A 20001-nucleotide genomic window follows, 5' to 3' on the forward strand; every position below is an offset into this window, starting at 1 on the left:
GTAACCAGGTGACAGACATAATTTGATTTGGAGAATTAAAGATAACATTTCAAAGATGGCACAGTTAAGAGGGAAGAAGGACAACCAGAATGAAAAATAGAAAATGTCAACAGAAAGAAACAGCTGACAGCATTTATAAAATGGTTGATCAAGGTAATGGCTTTGAATTTGTGATGCTTCCCAAGGGAAGATGTAAACAAAAGAGTGTAATAAATGATAGAAGTAGTACTTAGTAAACACAAAGTTAATGAGTGGTCAGAAACTGGACGATAGAAGAATTCAAATGATTCAACTGTCTCAAATATTGGGCATAAGAAATCTAAATACGCCTGAGCGTCGGCAGAATTGGAGAAAGAGGTGAAGAGCAAATGTTAGAAGTAGTGAATGGAAGAAACTTTTCAGATATCTTTGGAGACACACAGGCTGGAATCTGGAGCAAAAAAAAACCCAAAGTGCTGGAGGCATTCAGTGGGTCACGCAGGATCTATGGAGGGAATGAGATCATCAATGTTTCAGGTCAAGGCCCTGCATTAGGTCTGAATATGGAGAATTAGGGCAGATTATTCTCCCACAAATTCAGCTAATTACTTTTCCTCCGCAGATGCCGCCTGATCCCTTGAGTTTGCTTATCGATTAAAATAGTTTTTGATTTCCAAGATGATCCTGAAGTAACAAAAATCATGTTATTGTGAAAAGCAACTTACTAAATTTAAATGGTCAGACAAGATTAAGTATTTGGGTTGTAAGGAATATCAAAATATATATGGTTTAAATTATTTGCCACTGTTAAATAAGATTAAGTCTGATTTAAATAGATGGAAAGATTTACCATCGACATTGATTGGTCGGGTAAATTGCATCAAAATGAATATATACCCTCGTATTCAGTATTTATTTCAATCAATTCCTAGTCCCATACCGTGGAAATTTTTTAAGGAATTAAATAAAGTGATATGCTCCTTTTTGTGGAAAGGTAACTTATCTCAAGTATCGATGCAAAAATTGACGTGGAAGTATGATTTGGGAGGCCTTCAATTGCCACACTTTCTGAATTATTATCAGGCTGCATAGTTGAAGTTTATTAATAGAATGTTTGATATTGATCAACCACCGATGTGGGCTTATGTAGCAATGGATCAGATACAGGAAAAATCAATACATCATTTTATATATAAATGGAATTCTTTGTTTTTACAAACATTTAAGTTACCTGTACTGAATCATTTGTTGAAAGTATGGTGTAAGTTGAATCAATCTATAGGTTCGAAGGATGCAAGTTCAATTAAAACTCCGTTATATCAGAATCAGTTAATTTCTTTCTCAATGCATAATTCTTATTTGAAGGATTGGGATTCAAAGGGTTTGGTATTAGTAAAAGATTGTTTTGAAGCAGGTTCATGTCTTTTGTTCGATAGACTTAGAGAGAAGTTTGGTATAGTCACAGAATATGTCGTTTGCTTATTATCAAGTATGTGATTTTTTTAAATGAAGTGCTATGGCCGAGAAATAATATTGCCAAGTCAATTGAAGTTTGAGATGTTACTTACGGATAAGGGAAAGAAAGGGTTTGTTTCGGAAATGTATTCGTTGTTGCAGGCAAATGTGAAGAAGACGTGTATTGAGAATAAGAGATAAATGGGAGCAGGAGTTATCTATCTCTGATGAAGAATGGTCAGACTTGTGTTTGGATAGTGTTACAAAATTAGTTAATGTACATTATAATTGAGTTAATTCTAATTTTTTACATCAGTTATATTTAACTCCTGAAAAATTAAAGAGAAATGGTTTTATGGATTCTGATATGTGTTTTCGATGTGGAGATCAGATAGGTACTTTTGTTCATTCGGTGTAGGATTGTGTGAAAGTTAAATCTTTTTGGAACAAGACTGTTAAATTTTTGCGAGATTTATTTCAAATAGAATTGTATGTGGATCCATGGTTGCGTTTATTAGGTTTATGTGAATCCATTAACAGCGCATTAGGATAAACCTCGAATTGCATTTATTCGACTGAGTCTGCCAGTGACTAAGTAATGTATAGCAGTAACCTGGAAGAATGACGTGGAGTTAAGAATACAAAGATGGCAATAATGAAATTCAATCATGTTTACGTTTAGAGAAAATTACATACAATTTACGAAACAATTACTCTTTTTTTGAGAAAATGTGGAGAATGTAAGAATTTAGATGTTAAGTAATCTTTTATTTTTGTTTTAATTGGGGAATTGGTAAATATTGTAACACAACGTATTATGATTTTATATAAATATTTCTTGTACGTATTTTAAGCTCCAGTGGGGGGGGGGGGAGGGTAGTTATGGGTGGGAGGGTAGTTATGGGTGGGAGGGTAGTTATGGGTGGGATAGTGGGGTGGGGGTTTATAGGGGGTAGGTTCAGTTTTGGTTTTTTTAACCATGTAACCATTTACGAAGCGGAAACAGGCCGTGTTGGCTTTTCGAGTTCGCACCAGTTCACCAATTTTGTGCGCCCTCTTCAGGCAGTGGTCCCGGTGGGTTTGGCCCTCGAATTCCAACTTCAGTGGCTTACACTTCTAGAGTTGTAAATGATGTTAGAATACTCTCTGAGTAGTCTTCAATTCCACTTTTGATGGCTGGGTAATTATTAATGAATCAGTTGAACACTCTTAAGGAATTTTCCTGGAATTGTAGTTCTGTTATTTTATTTTGTATTTTATATTTGTATCTTGTAAAATCTTAAAAAACTTTTCCAAATTAAAAAAAGCAACAGAAACAAGGCAGAACATTGGAGGTTCTAGGTAGGTGGGAGGCAGAGAGGAGGGGCCACTTCTTTACATTCACAAAAAAAACTTCTCATTGTTTCTAGACTTGAAACAGTTTTCAAATTTTCTCTCAGAACACATCTCAATTCAGATATTTGAACATATGACAAAAATAAAAAGATTGAATTAATTGAAGCATTCTGTTTATTTTCAGAGGTGCCATGAAGAAAGTGCACACTAATCTAATTATAAAGATGGGGCAGAAAGTAAATTTCTAGATTTCAATGCAAATATATTGTATATTTTACCATATGAGTCGTAAAACCCTCAAAAATCACTCAAAAAATGGGGATTAACGTATGCCAGATGTACTTTTGAGACCTCAAATTCAGGTCAAAAACTCTGATGCCAATTCAGCATTACAACTTGACCCTAGAATTGTCAATTTGGCACATTAGTCCGACCCTTGAATCACCTCCTCACCACTGGCGCTGCCATTCATTGACACCTCCACACTGCCGAGCAGCCAGACATTCTACAATTATGAAGGCCGAGGTCCTTGCTCCTATCCGGGAGCCTGAGGTTTTGCTCTTGTCGAGGTCACCACTCCTTCCCAGTAAGCCAAGGTCGCCGCTCCTGCCACGTGGCAGAAGCAACGACCTTATTCTCTGGAGCAGGAACGGCTCCAGAGGCTCATTCTCCTGGTAGAAGGTTCCCGCTCCCGCAGGGAGAACGAGGTCGCTGGTCCTGCGACGTCGGTCCGAGGTTCCCGCTCCTGCTGGGAGAACAAGGTCGCCACTCTTGCCATGTAGGCAGAGGTTCCCACTCCTGCCCGGTAGGCCAAGGTTTTTTTTAAAAAACTGTTTCTTTTACAGTAATTTACAGCTTTATTACTTGGCGATTGGGGTGTTTTAAAAAAATTCTGGGTGGTTGCTGGGAGGCCCAGACAGCCATAAAAAGGGGGTTGACTTGTATGCCGGATATACCATAAAATCATTAAGTTGAAGCTTAAAAAAAAGGGAGGGGGTCGACCCATCTGCTGGTTGACTTATTTGCCAAAATATACGCTACGTTTAAAAGTAAGGTTCAAATGTAATTGGAAAGAAAGACAAATAAATAAATGAAGAAAGACAGTACAACTTGATTAAACATCTTACGTGACTCCTGGATGAATGCTGGGGACCAATTCCATTTCAGACAACAACCCAGTCCAGTGAGACTGTTGAGGAAAGTCAACGATAACATCCTTCCCATTAGCACTAAATGCTGAAATAAATAAATTACAATGCATAATGTAAATATTTTAGGATTACAGATAGCAAAAAATTAGTAATAACAGATTAAGATTATAACAATATATAATAGGCAAAAGACAGGAAATTATAGACCAGTTAGCCTAACTTCAGTGACTGTCAAGATTCTAGAGCCAATTATTAAGTACTGTACAAAGTTTTGAAGTAGAGGTATGCGCCACTTAACGTCCATGATACGTTCTGTGAAACTCGCCGTTAAGTGAAGTGGACATCGCGTGAATACCAAATTACCGTTAACTCCGATTATACAAAATCCTCAGTTATTCAAAATGTTTTGGACCAAGAAGTGACATCTGTTCAGCTCTAAAAAAAAATAATTTCGGATAATTGAAGATTTCAGAAAGATCAGAAATCCTCATTATCAAAAAAACTTTGAAGCCAAAATGCCATCACTTTACCGACGAAAAATTTTGGATAAATGAGGATATCTGAAACAATCAGATATCCGATTTTTTTTTGGAGTCGAATTGACTTAGTTTGAAAAAATTATGGAAATTTGGAAACACCTCTGAGTAGAATTTTGAATTTTTGGTGTTGGATTGATCTTATTTTGTTCAGGTTGGGTTTTTTTGGTGAGAATTAAACATTATTTTGTGCTTTAAAAAACTTCCAATGTTGTTTGTTGTTGTTTAAACACTGTCACTACTGGGCTGTTTCTTTTTAAAAAAAGACCTGCTATTCGAAAATGTTGCTTATCCAAAATTAAACTTTTTTTTCACTTTTTAAACTTTTATGTAAACACACACAGTTTAAGAGGATCAGGATCATCCACGATCACTGTTCTCAACTTCCTCATGGTGTTCCACTGGAAGAGTTTCAGGTCGGAAAACCTCCATTGATGAACTGTCATGTCTGAAGGACCGGACCTGGCTGAGGCCCTTCTTGGGGAGGTGTTGTCTTCTTCAGGAGTGTGCCCAGTCTTGTTTGCCTAGTTTGCTTTTTCTTTTCTTCGTAAGTTTCTTTATATGCATGAGCCTTCCTCTCTATCAGTGAAAAATGTTCAGTGTTTGGGTCCATCTCTTCAGCAAGTTGTAAAGGTCTGCAAAGAATTTGGCTAACCCCTTGACAGTGAACCTCTTCTACCCTTGTTCTTCTTCTCCTTCTGCAGTTTCCCCTTTCCCTTGCCTCTTCTTCAGTTCCAGTTACGTCCGCTATGTCCCTCCCATTCTTGCGTTTTCCAATTGGGATTTCTGACCGAACTCCACTATAACCCTATCGATCCACAGATGCACATGCGGGAGGACGTTGCCTGTTTGGACATTAAGCGGCTCACATCTGTACTTGAAAGGACATGATAAAATAGGCTGAATTCAGCATGGTTTCCTTCAGGGAGATCATGCCCCACAAATCTGGCAGAATTCTTTGAGAAAGTAAAAAGTAGGAGAGCAAAGGATGTTGTTTACTTGAAGTTGCAGAGGACCCTGGACAAGGTGCTGCACATACGGCTGATGAAAAAGATAGGAGCCCATGGTATTATAGGAAAGGTACGATCATGGATAGAAGATTGGCCGACCAGCAGAAGCCAAACAGTGGGAATAAAGAGGGCCTTTTCTGGATGTCTACCAATGATGAGCAATGTTTTGCAGGAGTCAGCATTGGATCTGCTACTTTTCATTGTATAAATAATTTATTTGATGAAATTGATGGCTTTGTGTCCAAGTTTGCAGATTGGAGGAGGGGCAGTTAGTGTTGAGGGAGGAAGGAGTCTGCAGATAGGTTGGGCAAAGAACTGGCAGATGGAATGCAGCATAGGGAAGTGTCTGGTCGTGCACCTTGGTTAACTTGCAGGTGTAGTCAGGAAGGCAAATTCAACAATATCATTCATTTCAATAGGAGTAAAATATAAAAGCAAAGATGTAATGCCAAGGCTTTATAAGCATTTTGAGTATTGCAAACTGTTTTGAACCCCAATATCTAGGGAATATTGGCTGGCATTAGAGAGGGTCCAGAGGGGGGGTTCATAAGAATTATCCCCAGGATAAGGGGGTTAATGTACAAGGAGTGTTTGATGACTCTGGGCCCATACTTGGTGGAGTTTAGGAGGAGGAGAATCGTTGAAACATACCGAACATTGAATAGGCTGGATACGTGGACGTGGAAAAGATGATTGCAGTAGTGGGAGAGTTTAGTAGTGGGACACAGCCTCAGAATAAAAGAATCTTCCTTTAGAACAGCAACACAGAGAAAGTTCTTCAGCCAGAGAGTGATAAATCTGTGGAAATCATTGCTGCATACAACTGCAGAAGCCATGTCATTGAATAGATTTAAAGCAGAGGTTGATAAGCTCATGATTAGTAAGGGTGTCAAAGATTATTGTTTGGGGTGGGGGGGAGGGGGGAGAAAAGAAGGCACGAGAATGGGATTGAAAGGAAAAATATATCAGTAATGACTTGAATGATGGTGCAGACTCAAAGGACTTAATTCTGCTCTAAATTTTCATATACTTTTAAAGTTCTCATCTTGCATCGACTGCTTTAAAAGTGGGGACAGGGCGAAATCCACAATCACTGACAATAGGTTTAGAGGTGTATGTGACAACAGTCTCCAAAAGACACTCAGTTGCAGTAACTCGCAATATTTCACACACAAAGATCTGACCAATTTACTCATCCACTATAATGTTTAAAGATAATGATTTATAACCAATCAAAATGGAACAATATTTTGTACAGAATTCGCCCATTTTGTGAACCTGCTGCATTCCTCAAAAACCACCCGTATCAAGATTTTATACCATGTGCAACCTTATTTCCCATTACAAACATTACAAGTGAAAGTAAGTTCCTGTTGGATGTTTATCTTGCAAAAGCAATATAGCACCACACCTCAGATGAGGGATAGGGGCAGCCACTTCAGATTGCCTTTAAAGTTCCAAAGCATATCTCCTGAGGTGAGGAGCTCATTTGGAAACACAAAGATGCTAATCAACCCTCCTGCCTTCCATTTGAATGGAGACATACACTTCTAAACACAAAGATTTGTAAGATGGTTTAATGATGCTTGCCCCCTTTTAAATTTCTCAAGTGCAAATAATATTGAGAGCACTTGGACTAGGAGAGGGAAATGCTCGATGATATGAAGTCCTGTGGCGACACGTGATTGTAGTAGTGAACTTGCCCCGCTTGTCATGCACGGTCAGCAGGACAGCTGCAGCCAAAGAAGGCATTGTGGGTCCTTCTCTCCTGGTGCAGACCAGAAGAGCGCATGCGCACCTACGTCAACATAACACAAGTTCCGAGACGCGAGGGGTGGGCTCCGGACAGCCCTAAAGGCTGCAGGGTGAACTTCAAAGTTGTGCAAAATGAGCTCACAGCCTACTGTCTCAGTTCTTTCGCTGCGCTCACGCACAAACGCGCCACACCCCCATGGTAAAAATTACATTACTGAACTTGAAAAATATTTTAAAATTAAAGTTGCTGTTTCTTTGATATTTTGTTCATTTATTTCCAGTCCAAATAAATTCCAAGAGTGAATTTTATTCCCTAGCCTCAGATTTCTGGGTGCTAATTTGTGAATTTCGACAAGGCGAATTTTTCTAACCTGAACAGATGTCACCTGCATCAACACTGAGTCAAAGTCACTGTATATGTGTGAAAAAGAAATAGTGTATATCATGGCTAATGTGATTTATGGTGTGAAAAATAAAAAATTTAAAAAAATAAAAATAAATAAAAAATAAAAAAAAACACCGAGTCATTGCTTCAAAAATACATCTGGCTCTGTACCAATTTTTCAGATCTTGATTAAAACTATACACAGCTGATACGGTTATACTCGCTGAAGCAGAAAGTCTAGGATTATTCCTTTACCTTTGACAACACCTACACTCCGATGGGTAACTGATCCCCACTTGTACTTCGGGGTCGTAACTGAAGTCTTAACCCGAACTTTATCTGCAATCTTTATGTGAGAAGTAGAATTCTGTGGGGGGAATCCTGATACAAGATAAAAATGAAAATTATACTTCTAGTGAGCACCAGTTCAAATCTGGTAAGCTACACTTCAAGCAAAAGCAGCAACTATTGCACAATGTATGTGTTTCTGATTAGTATTGTATGTACACACCCAATAATTCAACATGGATATATCTGACCCAATAAGTGCCACCTTTCTGTTGCCAGTCACACTGCACATTTAGGTCATGCAACCCATCTCGATCCAATTTAATTACTTTGCCCATATCGCCCTCGCAGACCTCTTCATAAGTTCTGCAGCATCGAACCATCATTCCCACCTGCAAATTCCAAAAAAGCAAGTCAAAATTAAATCTGCGCCCGATTGCAATATTTCTCAAGTCATTCACTACGTGCAAACAAAAGGTTCCATCCTCTTTAAAATATAAGGCAATCCTACCTGAACGTTCTCCCTTATGTGTACAGCATAATCATCATTGCTCAGGAAATCTGCACGTTTCTTATAAGTTTGGCTTTCAGTCACCACAACAGCCCAAGGCTACAAAATAAGAACAGCATATTGTAATCATAGGGCATGATCCAAATATTAAAGTATGCTAAATATATTCTGCTTTAAAATTACATTAGATATCGTCGCTTGAGAACCAATAATAGCACACGCGGCTTCAGCCTCTTCCACGTCTTCCAGAATTTCTTCATCGGAGTATTCTGATATAGTGCTCTCTGTATCAGAGAGATCTGTAATTTGTACATCAGGATGATCCAACAGCCAACCAACCAATGCTTCAACACCTTCAAAATAAAATTCAAGACTATATATTATTCTGATACAATTTTCTGACAAATTACGCACTGCAGAAATCCTGCCAATAACTTAATTCATTAAGCAACAAACTTTTTTTTTTTGCTTAGCTATTGTGCAATTTCCTTCACGAGCTCCAGAATCAAATACGGAGTTTTTTAAAAAAAAAATGGGGGAGCACTAAATCTAAGTATTCCAATTTTTATTTTTTTTACCTGGTAATCCTGCAGCATTTCCAGATATTCCTGTAAGTGATTTTAGTGCAAACTCAATGTTTTTCCGCCCAAAACCCATTTCCATTAGCTGAGCCACAATGGGCAAGGGTGGAGGAGGAGTCGGCTTTCGCTTTTTGTGTTTTACTGACCGCACGGGCTGCAATGTAACAGGTGTTGTAGCTTCACTTGAACTGCTGTCATCAAATACAGGTAAACATGGTTGGGTAGATTCGACTGCCAAGAACTGACAAACTGCAAGAGCTGCAGCCTGGAACAAAAGAAAAAATATAGAGGCATTAACATAGATAGTTATGAGACAAAACGAGGTATCTCTCTCCCCATTTCTGGCCAACAGAGTAGTTAGCATGTGATCAAGATACAATCTGGTTGATGTGAAGTTAAATTTTAAAATGTTCTCAGTTACATCGACAAATGGTCACCAGAATAAGCCATTCCAAATGTGGATAGTCCTAATACCACCTCCTTCAGCTGTTGGATGTGTGTAGAAGTACAATGCAAGGCTGAGAACAAGGTCGAATGTTGCATGATGGGGGAGGAGGAAAAAAAAAAATCAAAATCTTGGAATGTTTTCTTTTGACCTATAAATTATGGCTATGTATGTAATATTAATTACATGTGCCAATAAAACAAAATTTGGAAGACAGAGGTTGCAGGACTTAAATCTTAAAATTATACATAAGAGGTGAATAAAACTAGATAGATTTAGGCTGAGAGGCAAGAGATTTTGATGGGGACCTTCTTCCACCCACAGAGAGGTAGGAACATGGAATCCATTGTCAGAAGTAGAAACAGTCATTGCTGAGAGGTGTGTAGATGGGCCCTTAAATTGCCATGGCATTGAAAGCTACAGGCCAAGTGCACAAAGATGGGATTAATGTGGATGGGTGTCCAGTGAGCCGAATGACCTGCTGCTACTCGATATGACTTGATGACCCACATCTGTTGAATGCCATTATACATGGTCATACACTCTGTTGTCCCTCTATTGCATGAGCCACTGCATCCTTCAGTTCTATGTTGTACAAAATAACACAATGTGCACTTCTTGCACATGAAACATTCACATCTCAGAAAATACAGGTAGTCCCAAGTCACGCCAAGGGTTTCATTCACGTGACAGGTCCATTCACAGATATCTCCGCAAGTTAAAAATTATACCAAAGTAGTGAGCAGAATGATTAACGGCAATGAGAAAGTGTCCAGGAGGGAGATAGATCAGCTTGTTGAATGGTGTAACAACAACCTTGCGCTCAACATCACCAAAACCAAGATGATTGTGGACTTCAGGAGGAAGTCATGGGAACACGACAATGTCCTCATCGTGGAGAGGGTCAAGAACTTCAAATTTCTGGGTGTCAACATCTCTGAGGATCTGATCCACATTGATGCAATAAGCAGCTATACTTTGTGAGGTGTCTGAGATGATTTGTTATGTCATCAAAGACTCTCGTAAACTTCTACAGGCAGGTGTACTGTAGAGAACATTCTTGCTGGTTGCATCACTGCCTGGTGTGCAGGCACCAACTCTCAGGATAAGAATAAACTCCAGAGGGTTGTTAAATTGGCCTGTGACATCACAGGACATTGACATGAGGCGGTATCTTAAGAAAGCAGCCTCTATCCTCAAAGACCTCCACCACCCAGGCCATGCCCTCTTCACTCTGCTACTATCAGGGAAAAGGTTCAGGAGCCTAAAGACAAGCACCCTCAGTGGCACAAGGAGATCTTCTTCTTCGCTGCCATCAGATTCCTGAATAATCAATGAACCAAAGACATTGCCTTACTTTTAGTGCTCCATTATTATTATTTTATTTTTTTATAGTAATGTTATAAGATGGTTACATTTATGTTTGCACTATGTTGACGCAAAACACTGAATTTCATTACTCGTTCATGACAATAAATCCCGATTCTGATTCTCTTGCCTTGGGCATAAACAGTTGTTCTATTCATTTTAAGCACATTGCCTATCTTACCAAATATACAGAATTTTTATACTGCGTAGGTAGTGTAGAAAGATGAGGAACGAAGAGTTAAGTACAAGAACTGGAAACAAAAATTCCATTGGGACTGTGTATAGTTGGTTCATGCTGACATTTGGACATCGGTTCCTGTCAATGTGGGAATGTGGTTGCAGCAATTTTACTGCCAGTGAACATCCCCCACTATACCTGACAGAGAGGAACACATACAATTTTGAAATACTCTGCATCAAGGATAGTCTGGTAAATAGAGGAAGTTTAAATGCAAATAATTGTGGATCAGATGTTGAAGGTGCTTATGGAAAACAGCAGGAATTTGAGAAAATTAAAGAAACAAGTACACCTGTAGAAAAGGAGTTGACTTATAGCTATGCTCTGGCTTTGCAGCCAATTGTAACGACTGAAAAATTTAGAAGAAAATGTATAAAAAGATGCCCCATGAGATGCTCGATCACAAAAAACTGCTGAGACTAATGATACTCCAATGCAAGCTTTGGATGGGAAGAACCTGTCATAATCGAACCACGGCCAGATTCATCTGAGTAGAGAATATCCAGATAAAACCCCTGGTATACGGCACCTATGGAGATTGGTAGATGTCAGATAAGTGAATTTGCTGGTTGCTTGAGATTGCCTATTGCATGATTGGTGAATTGAGGTGGGGGGGGCTCCAATTTTATAATTTTGTATTTTATCTCTATTTTCTGCAATATTTTTGATGGTTGTTCGAATTCCAGATAATGGTATTTTTACTGTGATGGTTTTGGGAAGCTGTGAAACTAACTGAAAGTGTTAAGTGACTAAAGAGTAAATGAGTTTTATTTGTATTGCACGATGAATCTGAGATGCTTGATTTAATTATAAATAAAGTATAGCTGATAGGAAAAGTCATCATCTAATCTGGTTTCTATTAACTGTTGTGTAACTTATTTTGGAAAACTGTGGTGCCAAGTCCAAACTAGGGTGTTGCTCTTGTCCAGCCAGAGTGAACATGCAGGCTTATGAAAATAGCCCATTCACTGGTTTCTTCCAAAAAGCAAACAAAGCAAGTCTACTAATAACTAAACTTTGACCAAAAAACTCTGAGCAAAAGAAACTAGCTCTAAATTGGTTTTGCAGTAACATGCCCTAACCCTTTCTCAGTTTTTAATCTAACAAAAATCGCTTGCCCATCAGTCTATTCTGATTCACAAAACTATTTTTTGGTTCATTAAGGAAGCTTAAAAAAAATGCAAACCTCAAGTTCCGATCTATCAAACACAGCTTTCACTGGCGAAGGCTGGGTAGCTGCACTCAGCAGTTGCTGCAGCAAGATCATCGGGGGTTGTGGTCCGTCAGGTGAAAAATCACCATTGCCAGAAGAAACTGGTGCGTCCTCTAGAAATGAAAACACAAAATGAGAGAATAATGGGTGCACCTAGACATGCACTACTTCATCTGAGGTCAGCACAACATTTTCTGTACCAGCAACCAGGGTTCAAATCCTATGCTACATAAAAGGAGTTTGCACATGGTCTCCATGTCGAAGTGAATTTCCTCCAGGTGCTCCAATTTCCTTCCCCCCCCCTTTCAAAATGCACTGGAGTTATAGATTAATTGGCTCATGGGCGAAAAGGGCCTGTTACCATGCTGCATGTGTAAATTTATGAACTAACTTAAACCCAAACCAGGACTGCTTCAGACACTTGCGCTACCATATACACCATAACAGAAAATTGAAGAGTCCGCTTTTATAGGCTGCCCAGCAGCAGGAGAGCGAGATTTCATTTTTCAAGCAATAGAAGCTGACAATGAGAACATAAGGATAGGAAAAGGATTGAGCCAGTTGGCCCATTGAGCCTGCTCAACCATTTAGTAAGATCGTAATTAATCTGGCCATGGATTCCACTCCACCAACATGCCTTTTCCCCATAACTATAAATTCCCCAACGATGCAAAAATCTAACTGTGTTTCAAATATATTCAATGAACTAGCCTCCACTGCTTCCCTGAGCAGAGAATTCCAGATTCACCACTCTCTGGTTAAAAACAGTTCTTCATCTTTATCCTAAACCTACCCGCTTCAATCTTGAGGCTTTGGCCCCCAGTTCTTGTCTCACCTACAGGTTAAAAACAACCTCCTTGCTTCAATCTCATCTGTACCCTTTTATAACTTTGTACGTTTCTACAAGAACCCCCCTCATTCTTATGAATTCTTGCAACCACAGTCCAAGGTGACAATTTCTCACCTCATACAAACCCCCACATCTCTGAAAACAACTTGCCGATCTTCCTCTGCACTCCCCCCAAAGCCAATACGTCTTTTCTCAAGCAAGGAGACCACAGAGCTGCTAACAATACTCCAGGTGTGGCCTCACCAGTAACTGTACAGGTTAAATTATCACCAACTCTAACTTGCACCATTTCTTTTAGTACTCTGGGATACATTTCATCAGGACCTGGGGACTTGCCTACCTTTGGGGGACTTTGGGACTTTCATGTCACATTGTTGAAAAAGTTTCTATTACATCTGGATAAACAAAATCCAAAAGCAAGGAATGCTTTGGCATTTAAAATATGGTTCTGGGTTCTTTCGTTCACACAAAGATAAATTTATACCAGGATAAATGTTGATTACATCAAACTCTTAAATTTCAAGACTCAGAAAAAATAATAATAGTACAGTAAAATCTCCATTATCTAGCACCTACAGGGATCACGGGTGCCAGATGTACGAATTTTCCAGTTGACTGAGACTCGTTCTTGCCAAACTACTACACCTATATTAAGAATATACCATTTAAAAAGACAAAAGACAGTTCAAAATGTAAATTAATTTGAAAAACAAAATCAGTTTTGTAGTTTTTAATTATGTAAAGTTCACTTTAATTAAATAATTCTAGTAATTATAAAATTTAGATTTAAATTTGAACCCCAGTCGCTGGCGATGATTTTACTGATTGCTATGTTAACTGTACTGGTATCATAATTAGACCCACTCCCCACCATTTATAGATAAAGTCTTACTAATATGCCCAATAATAATAATAAAGCTATACTAGGAAAAGATAGGGAAACTCATTGGGAGAGTTATCCCAGCATTGAGCAGCATCGGCTTTCTCTTCATCCTGGTGTCTCGGTCAGACCCTCAGCGCAACCTGACTCACCTCCACACCAGAGTCCTGGTCAGGCCACCATGGCAATCTGACTCACTTCCATGCAAGTCCCGATCAGGGTCTTGACGCACCTTCCTCACACTCACAACCCTACTCACCTCCATACAAATGTTCCGGTCAGGCCTTCACACAACCCAACTCACCTCCATACAAATGTTCTGGTCAGGCCTTCACACAACCCAACTCACCTCCATACAAATGTTCTGGTCAGGCCTTCACACAACCCTACTCACCTCCATACAAATGTTCTGGTCAGGCCTTCAAACAACCCTACTCACCTCCATACAAATGTTCTGGTCAGGCCTTCACACAACCCTATTCACCTTCATACAAATATTCTGGTCAGGCCTTTACACAACCCAACTCATCTCCATACAAATGTTCTGGTCAGGCCTTCAAACAACCCTACTCACCTCCATACAAATGTTCTGGTCAGGCCTTCACACAACCCTACTCACCTCCATACAAATGTTCTGGTCAGGCCTTCAAACAACCCTACTCACCTCCATACAAATGTTCTGGTCAGGCCTTCACACAACCCTACTCACCTCCATACAAATGTTCTGGTCAGGCCTTCAAACAACCCTACTCACCTCCATACAAATGTTCTGGTCAGGCCTTCACACAACCCTACTCACCTCCATACAAATGTTCCGGTCAGGCCTTCACACAACCCTACTCACCTCCATACAAATGTTCCGGTCAGGCCTTCACACAACCCTACTCACCTCCATACAAATGTTCTGGTCAGGCCTTCAAACAACCCTACTCACCTCCATACAAATGTTCTGGTCAGGCCTTCACACAACCCTACTCACCTCCATACAAATGTTCTGGTCAGGCCTTCACACAACCCTACTCACCTCCATACAAATGTTCTGGTCAGGGCTTCACACAACCCTACTCACCTCCGTACAAATATTCTAGTCAGGCCTTCACACAACCCTACTCACCTCCATACAAATATTCTGGTCAGGCCTTCACACAACCCTATTCACCTTCATACAAATATTCTGGTCAGGCCTTTACACAACCCAACTCATCTCCATACAAATGTTCTGGTCAGGCCTTCGCACAACCCAATTCATCTCCATGCCAGTGTCCCGATCAGGCCTTTGGTGCAACCAGACCCACTTCCATGCCAGTGTCCTGATCAGGCAGGCCCTTGGTGCAACCAGACCCACTTCCATGCCACTATCCTGGACGGCCCTGGTGCACCTTCCTTTAAATTTGAATCCCATTCCTGACCAATGCGCAACAGCACTGCACTAGCCACGACACTAATCATGCCACCATCATAATTAACCCCCTGCACCCAAGTTTACAGATAAAGCCTACCAACATACTTAATAATCTACTAATAAAGATAATGATTACCAGGCAGGGATCGGGAGACACTTTGGGAAAGTCAACCAAGCGGGGAGCGGCATTGGCTGGCTCTTCATCCTGGGTGCCATCATTGTATTCAAACTTAACTTTATTCAAACAGCTGCTGTGGGCAGGGCACGACTGGAGCACTCTGCCAGCTGAACATTTGTCCCCAAGGGGTTGTGTGTTGAACTGATACATTAAACCTTAATTCATGCTTTTATTAAAACTTTGTTTTCTTATTGGATCTTTCTTAATGTTTATTTATTTCCTCAATTTTTTTTTTTAGCCTGTAGTTTGTGTTTCTGGTTGATTGAATGCCAGATAATGGGAATTTTACTCGATATCAAGACCCAATAATTATTGATTTTGATACAAATCTTGACTTTTAATGCATCTTCAGAGAAGACAAAAGAGATCACCTTCTTGTTTTTACAGATCACACTGATGAATACTTGACAAAGGGCCCAGGCCTTGAAGGTACCCTTTACTTCCCAAGAATTCTGTGCCTTCTGCTGAGTTTCTCCAGCACAATTGTACACCACACTCCACCCATATAATAGCTTTTGTTTGGCTTTGGGACCAGGAAAATAATTTTACATGATATTTTATTCCATAGGGTCAAAAATCATTTTTCCCACCCAGTAAGAGAGTCTGCCGCAGTTCATTGTGGGTACAGACAGGCTTAAGTTTCCTTTCTTTGAGCTTTATATAAATCTTATCAGTTTGGATGCATTTAAGTTAGCTCTATTACATTTTTTGTTTAAAAATGGTATAATTTAGAAAACTAGAAAATTTACAAAATAGGTCTTTTCAGATTAGGTAAAAATCCTAAAGTGCTTTGCAAATTATCTATTCCTAGATGAACATTGTGTTGTGATCACTGGCCAACTTTCACACACCAAGGTATCACAAACACGAGTGAATTCAGGAACCAGTTCAACTATTTTGACTGTACTGATTAGTTTATCTTGGACAGGGCATGATGTGGACTTCCCTATTAAGGTCTCTTCTCTATTCGCTTGTTATCACATTCATACTCTAGGACATAGTAAAAATGCAAATGTATTACAACCCTCTTTAACAAGCTGAAAGTTCCTGAGTAAGGTACAATTAATATTATTGAATCAAGACCATTGGTTAAAAGCTCAACTTTGATAAAACTTTCACACTTACCTGAATAAATAGCACAACATAGTACTCTGCCTTAAAGAGACAGAGAGTGACTTGCTAGTTCATACCTGTAGAAAGTGTTCCTGTATCAAACACTGCAGGCTGAGAAAGAATTTGTCTCAATTTGTCTTGGTGCACAAGTAGAGCTCGTGCTGCCTTAAGAATGTAGAGTCTCAGGTGCTGACATCTCAGCAAAAATAAATCCACTTGATCTGAAAAGGGGAAGAATGTGATTCAATGTCAAATTCCAAAATGCCAAAGATGACATATTTAATCATGAACGTTCATACTTTTAAAATGACATCTAAAATGATGTTATCAAAGAACTGCTCACGCTAACCATCCATGACTCTCATATTCACAATATTTATCTGTATATACAAATACTTATCTTGCATATGTATTGTTTGAACGGGTGTTTTGTCTGGTTGTATGCCTGCGTGTTTTGCATCGAGAAACTCGGTCCATCGGGTTGTACTAGTGTAATCAAATGGCAATAAACTTGACAAAGAAAACTACCCTAGTATTTTTTATCTAAAAGGTACATCTTTCAATGCCATCTCTTGAATATTTATTATGTCATTTGCACAGGGCAGGTGTGGTGAATGAAAAATTATTTAAAAAAAAAAATCATACTTCGATATTTTCAATCATTTTAAGTTCCTTAATTGTACTGAAAGTCATCTGATGAATTGTTACATTTCAGCATTTTAATTGAAACTTAAAAATCACAGATAATTTTGCAATTCATCTTTAGAATTACAAAACAAGTGAAACCAGAGTCGCATAGATATCGCAGAAATGTTAGATCATCAAACATCTTGCAGACACTGCTCTTGACCCATTAAAAGCCTGAAGGTTTTCTAGTTTAATACAAAGGCTGAAAACGCTAATTACCATTGAGGCTCTGACTGGTCTTCTTCCCTTTGTGCTTTTCAAGTTTGCTCCCTGCCAGATTCACAAGCTGAGCCCAGACAGACAGCATTAGGTCAGAAAATGGTAAGCTGTTGACACTAAAGGCAATCACTGGAAGCTGAAACAAATAAAAATTATCCTTATAAACTGGCCTCTCAAGGCAAAAGCTCAGATAATGCATCGGCAAGAAGTAAAGCTTAGTAGCCACATAGCACCTACCGGCTGTAACTGACTCAAAGGACAAACTCTGTACGTTCTCATGTCATGGAACTGCACCGTGATTTTGCCCTTGGGAGTAATTCGAGCCACTGTCCCCTCTCCAAGCTCTTCGTTCATCACCTGGCCACCTAGTCGCAGCCGTCCATCTATTCCACCAATCACAGCTAACACTGCCATAAGCCCACCGATCTCTGGATTGTCTGAATCAGGAAAGTAATCTTCCAAAACTGTCTAAAGATGATACAAATAAAAAGAATGACACCAAAACACATTTTACTTTCTTGCATAACAATTAATGGAAAAGAGACGTCAACTTCTTTCCCAAGAGCGGACATGGTATGGCACTCAGTGAGACACAAAACAAGCAAGTGACTACAAAGTTGCTTCATATTCCGCATTTGATTGAAAACCAACTGGTACAACACACCTGGCTTCAGAATCAATAAGGTATGTGACATTTGGACAGCAAAAATAAGTAATTAACATAAAACATTCCATCAGTTAACAATTCTGGACAAAAGATTATGAGGAGAAAGGCGAACAGTTACGACAGCACTTAATTTAAAGTACGACACATATGTCAATGGTGCCACAACATAAGCAAGGCCTACAAATGCCATAAATTATATTGGAAAAAGAAGCACAAATAAAAACTCCGATGAGCAACTATTTTCTACCAGAGAAGAAACTGCAGGTATGCACCACTTAACATCCACGGTACGTTTTGTGAAATTGGGCGTTATGCGATGTGGACATTGCGCTAACACATTATATACTTAGCAAACCTATATGAGATACTGTAGTGTGTAAGGTAAAACATCATGAGATGGGAATGTGTAAGGAGTTACCCTGTACAGGGCTGTAACAAGATGTGAATGCATCCTTGTACTTACAAGATAAGAAAGACATTGATGGATTGAGAGGCAGGAAGCTAGCAGGGAAAGGATAGCAACAGTTTTAGTCATTGGACAAGTAATGATATGATGATGTTCTAAGCATGTATCCAAGGGTATAAAAAATCACCATTTTGCTGATAACGGCAGAATGCATTCTCCGACTAACATGTTTAGTTGCAAGTGTTACAATCCGGTAATAAAGAACAAAGAACCCTGATTTCGACTCAGTCTGGTGTTTGTCTCACTCATTCATGAACAAAGCAGACCTAACAATTTGGTGACCCCGACGTGATGGGTGAGTGAACACTGGACGACGGTTTCTGTTTTTTCTGACAATCATCTCAGCCGGCTGATAAAAAGGTCCAGAGAAGCCTGTTTTAACAAAATTCTCTTTTTTTTTTAAAAATCTTTATGATTGTCAGTAAGAACTGGAGATCGGACAAATTAGACGACCACAATTGAAGGTCGCATGCCAGGATTGTAACACGTAAGTGATTACAGACAAGATAAAAGTCCTTAAGGTGTTTGAATGACATTTATTAAGTGCTTCGCAAGAAACTACGAGAGTTTAAAAGTCTTTATTGTGTCGTTGCAAAGTCCAATAGAGTGAGAAGGTGGTCTATAAACAATTGAGGACCTGAGTTTTCTGCCCTAAACTGGTTATTAAGAGGAGAAATCTCCCACGTGAAGGTTGGGCTTTGAAAGAAAACAAAGGTTCAGGCTTATTGGCCTCAATTGTATCTGAGAGACTGACTTATAAATGTCCGGTAGGTATGATAATGTCTGTACACTTGAGAAGTTAAGAATTTATTTCCCCAATTCGCCGTGGTGGAATACCACAGCAGACACTAGAGACCTTGAGACAACAAAAAAAGTACTCAGGGACGCCTGCCTGGTGAACAAGAACGACGACAGAAGGCTGCGACAGCTGTGTCCGGATCAGGTAGGAGATATTAATGAAAAAGTTGACAAACTCCTAAGAGACACCCGGTTTATTCGAAATACTTTTGATAAGTTAAATGAGGGTATTCCCAACATCACCAAGGAGATAAAGTTACGTAAATTCATAGATTGGTACAGGGAAACAGGACAAAAGTATAGCCCAAATATTTGGTTTTCTAGTTGTAATTTAACTTTCAGACCCCTTTGGGAAAACAGAGAGTGGAAAACGAGCAATCAGAGTATACAGGACAGTCTGAAGTCAATTGGAGGACAAGACTTAGAGACTGTTCCTTTAAAAGATATTAGTCATCCAGCTTGCAAGGAGACATTTTTAAAAGCAATTTTCG

At 39.3% G+C, this 20001-nt stretch overlaps 1 protein-coding gene across 7 annotated transcripts in view; it reads right to left on the reverse strand.

Moving 5' to 3' along the window:
* herc2 (HECT and RLD domain containing E3 ubiquitin protein ligase 2) overlaps window positions 1-20001 on the reverse strand; it is a 217185-nt gene that overhangs the window by 76075 nt on the left and 121109 nt on the right. For all 7 annotated transcript variants that reach the window (XR_011342331.1, XM_069891912.1, XM_069891911.1 and 4 more), the window contains 10 exons: window positions 17817-18047; window positions 17580-17715; window positions 16751-16894; window positions 12224-12363; window positions 8984-9251; window positions 8589-8758; window positions 8406-8504; window positions 8118-8286; window positions 7862-7987; window positions 3897-4005 (listed from right to left, as the gene is read on the reverse strand). Coding sequence is in view for 6 of the 7 variants with exons in the window: in XM_069891912.1 (XP_069748013.1) it covers window positions 3897-4005; window positions 7862-7987; window positions 8118-8286; window positions 8406-8504; window positions 8589-8758; window positions 8984-9251; window positions 12224-12363; window positions 16751-16894; window positions 17580-17715; window positions 17817-18047 (1592 nt within the window). In the remaining variant the exon portion in view is untranslated. The remainder of the gene's footprint in view (window positions 1-3896; window positions 4006-7861; window positions 7988-8117; window positions 8287-8405; window positions 8505-8588; window positions 8759-8983; window positions 9252-12223; window positions 12364-16750; window positions 16895-17579; window positions 17716-17816; window positions 18048-20001) is intronic.

The sequence above is a fragment of the Narcine bancroftii genome, chromosome 7 (genome assembly GCF_036971445.1).
Source record: "Narcine bancroftii isolate sNarBan1 chromosome 7, sNarBan1.hap1, whole genome shotgun sequence".
NCBI lineage: Eukaryota > Metazoa > Chordata > Chondrichthyes > Torpediniformes > Narcinidae > Narcine > Narcine bancroftii.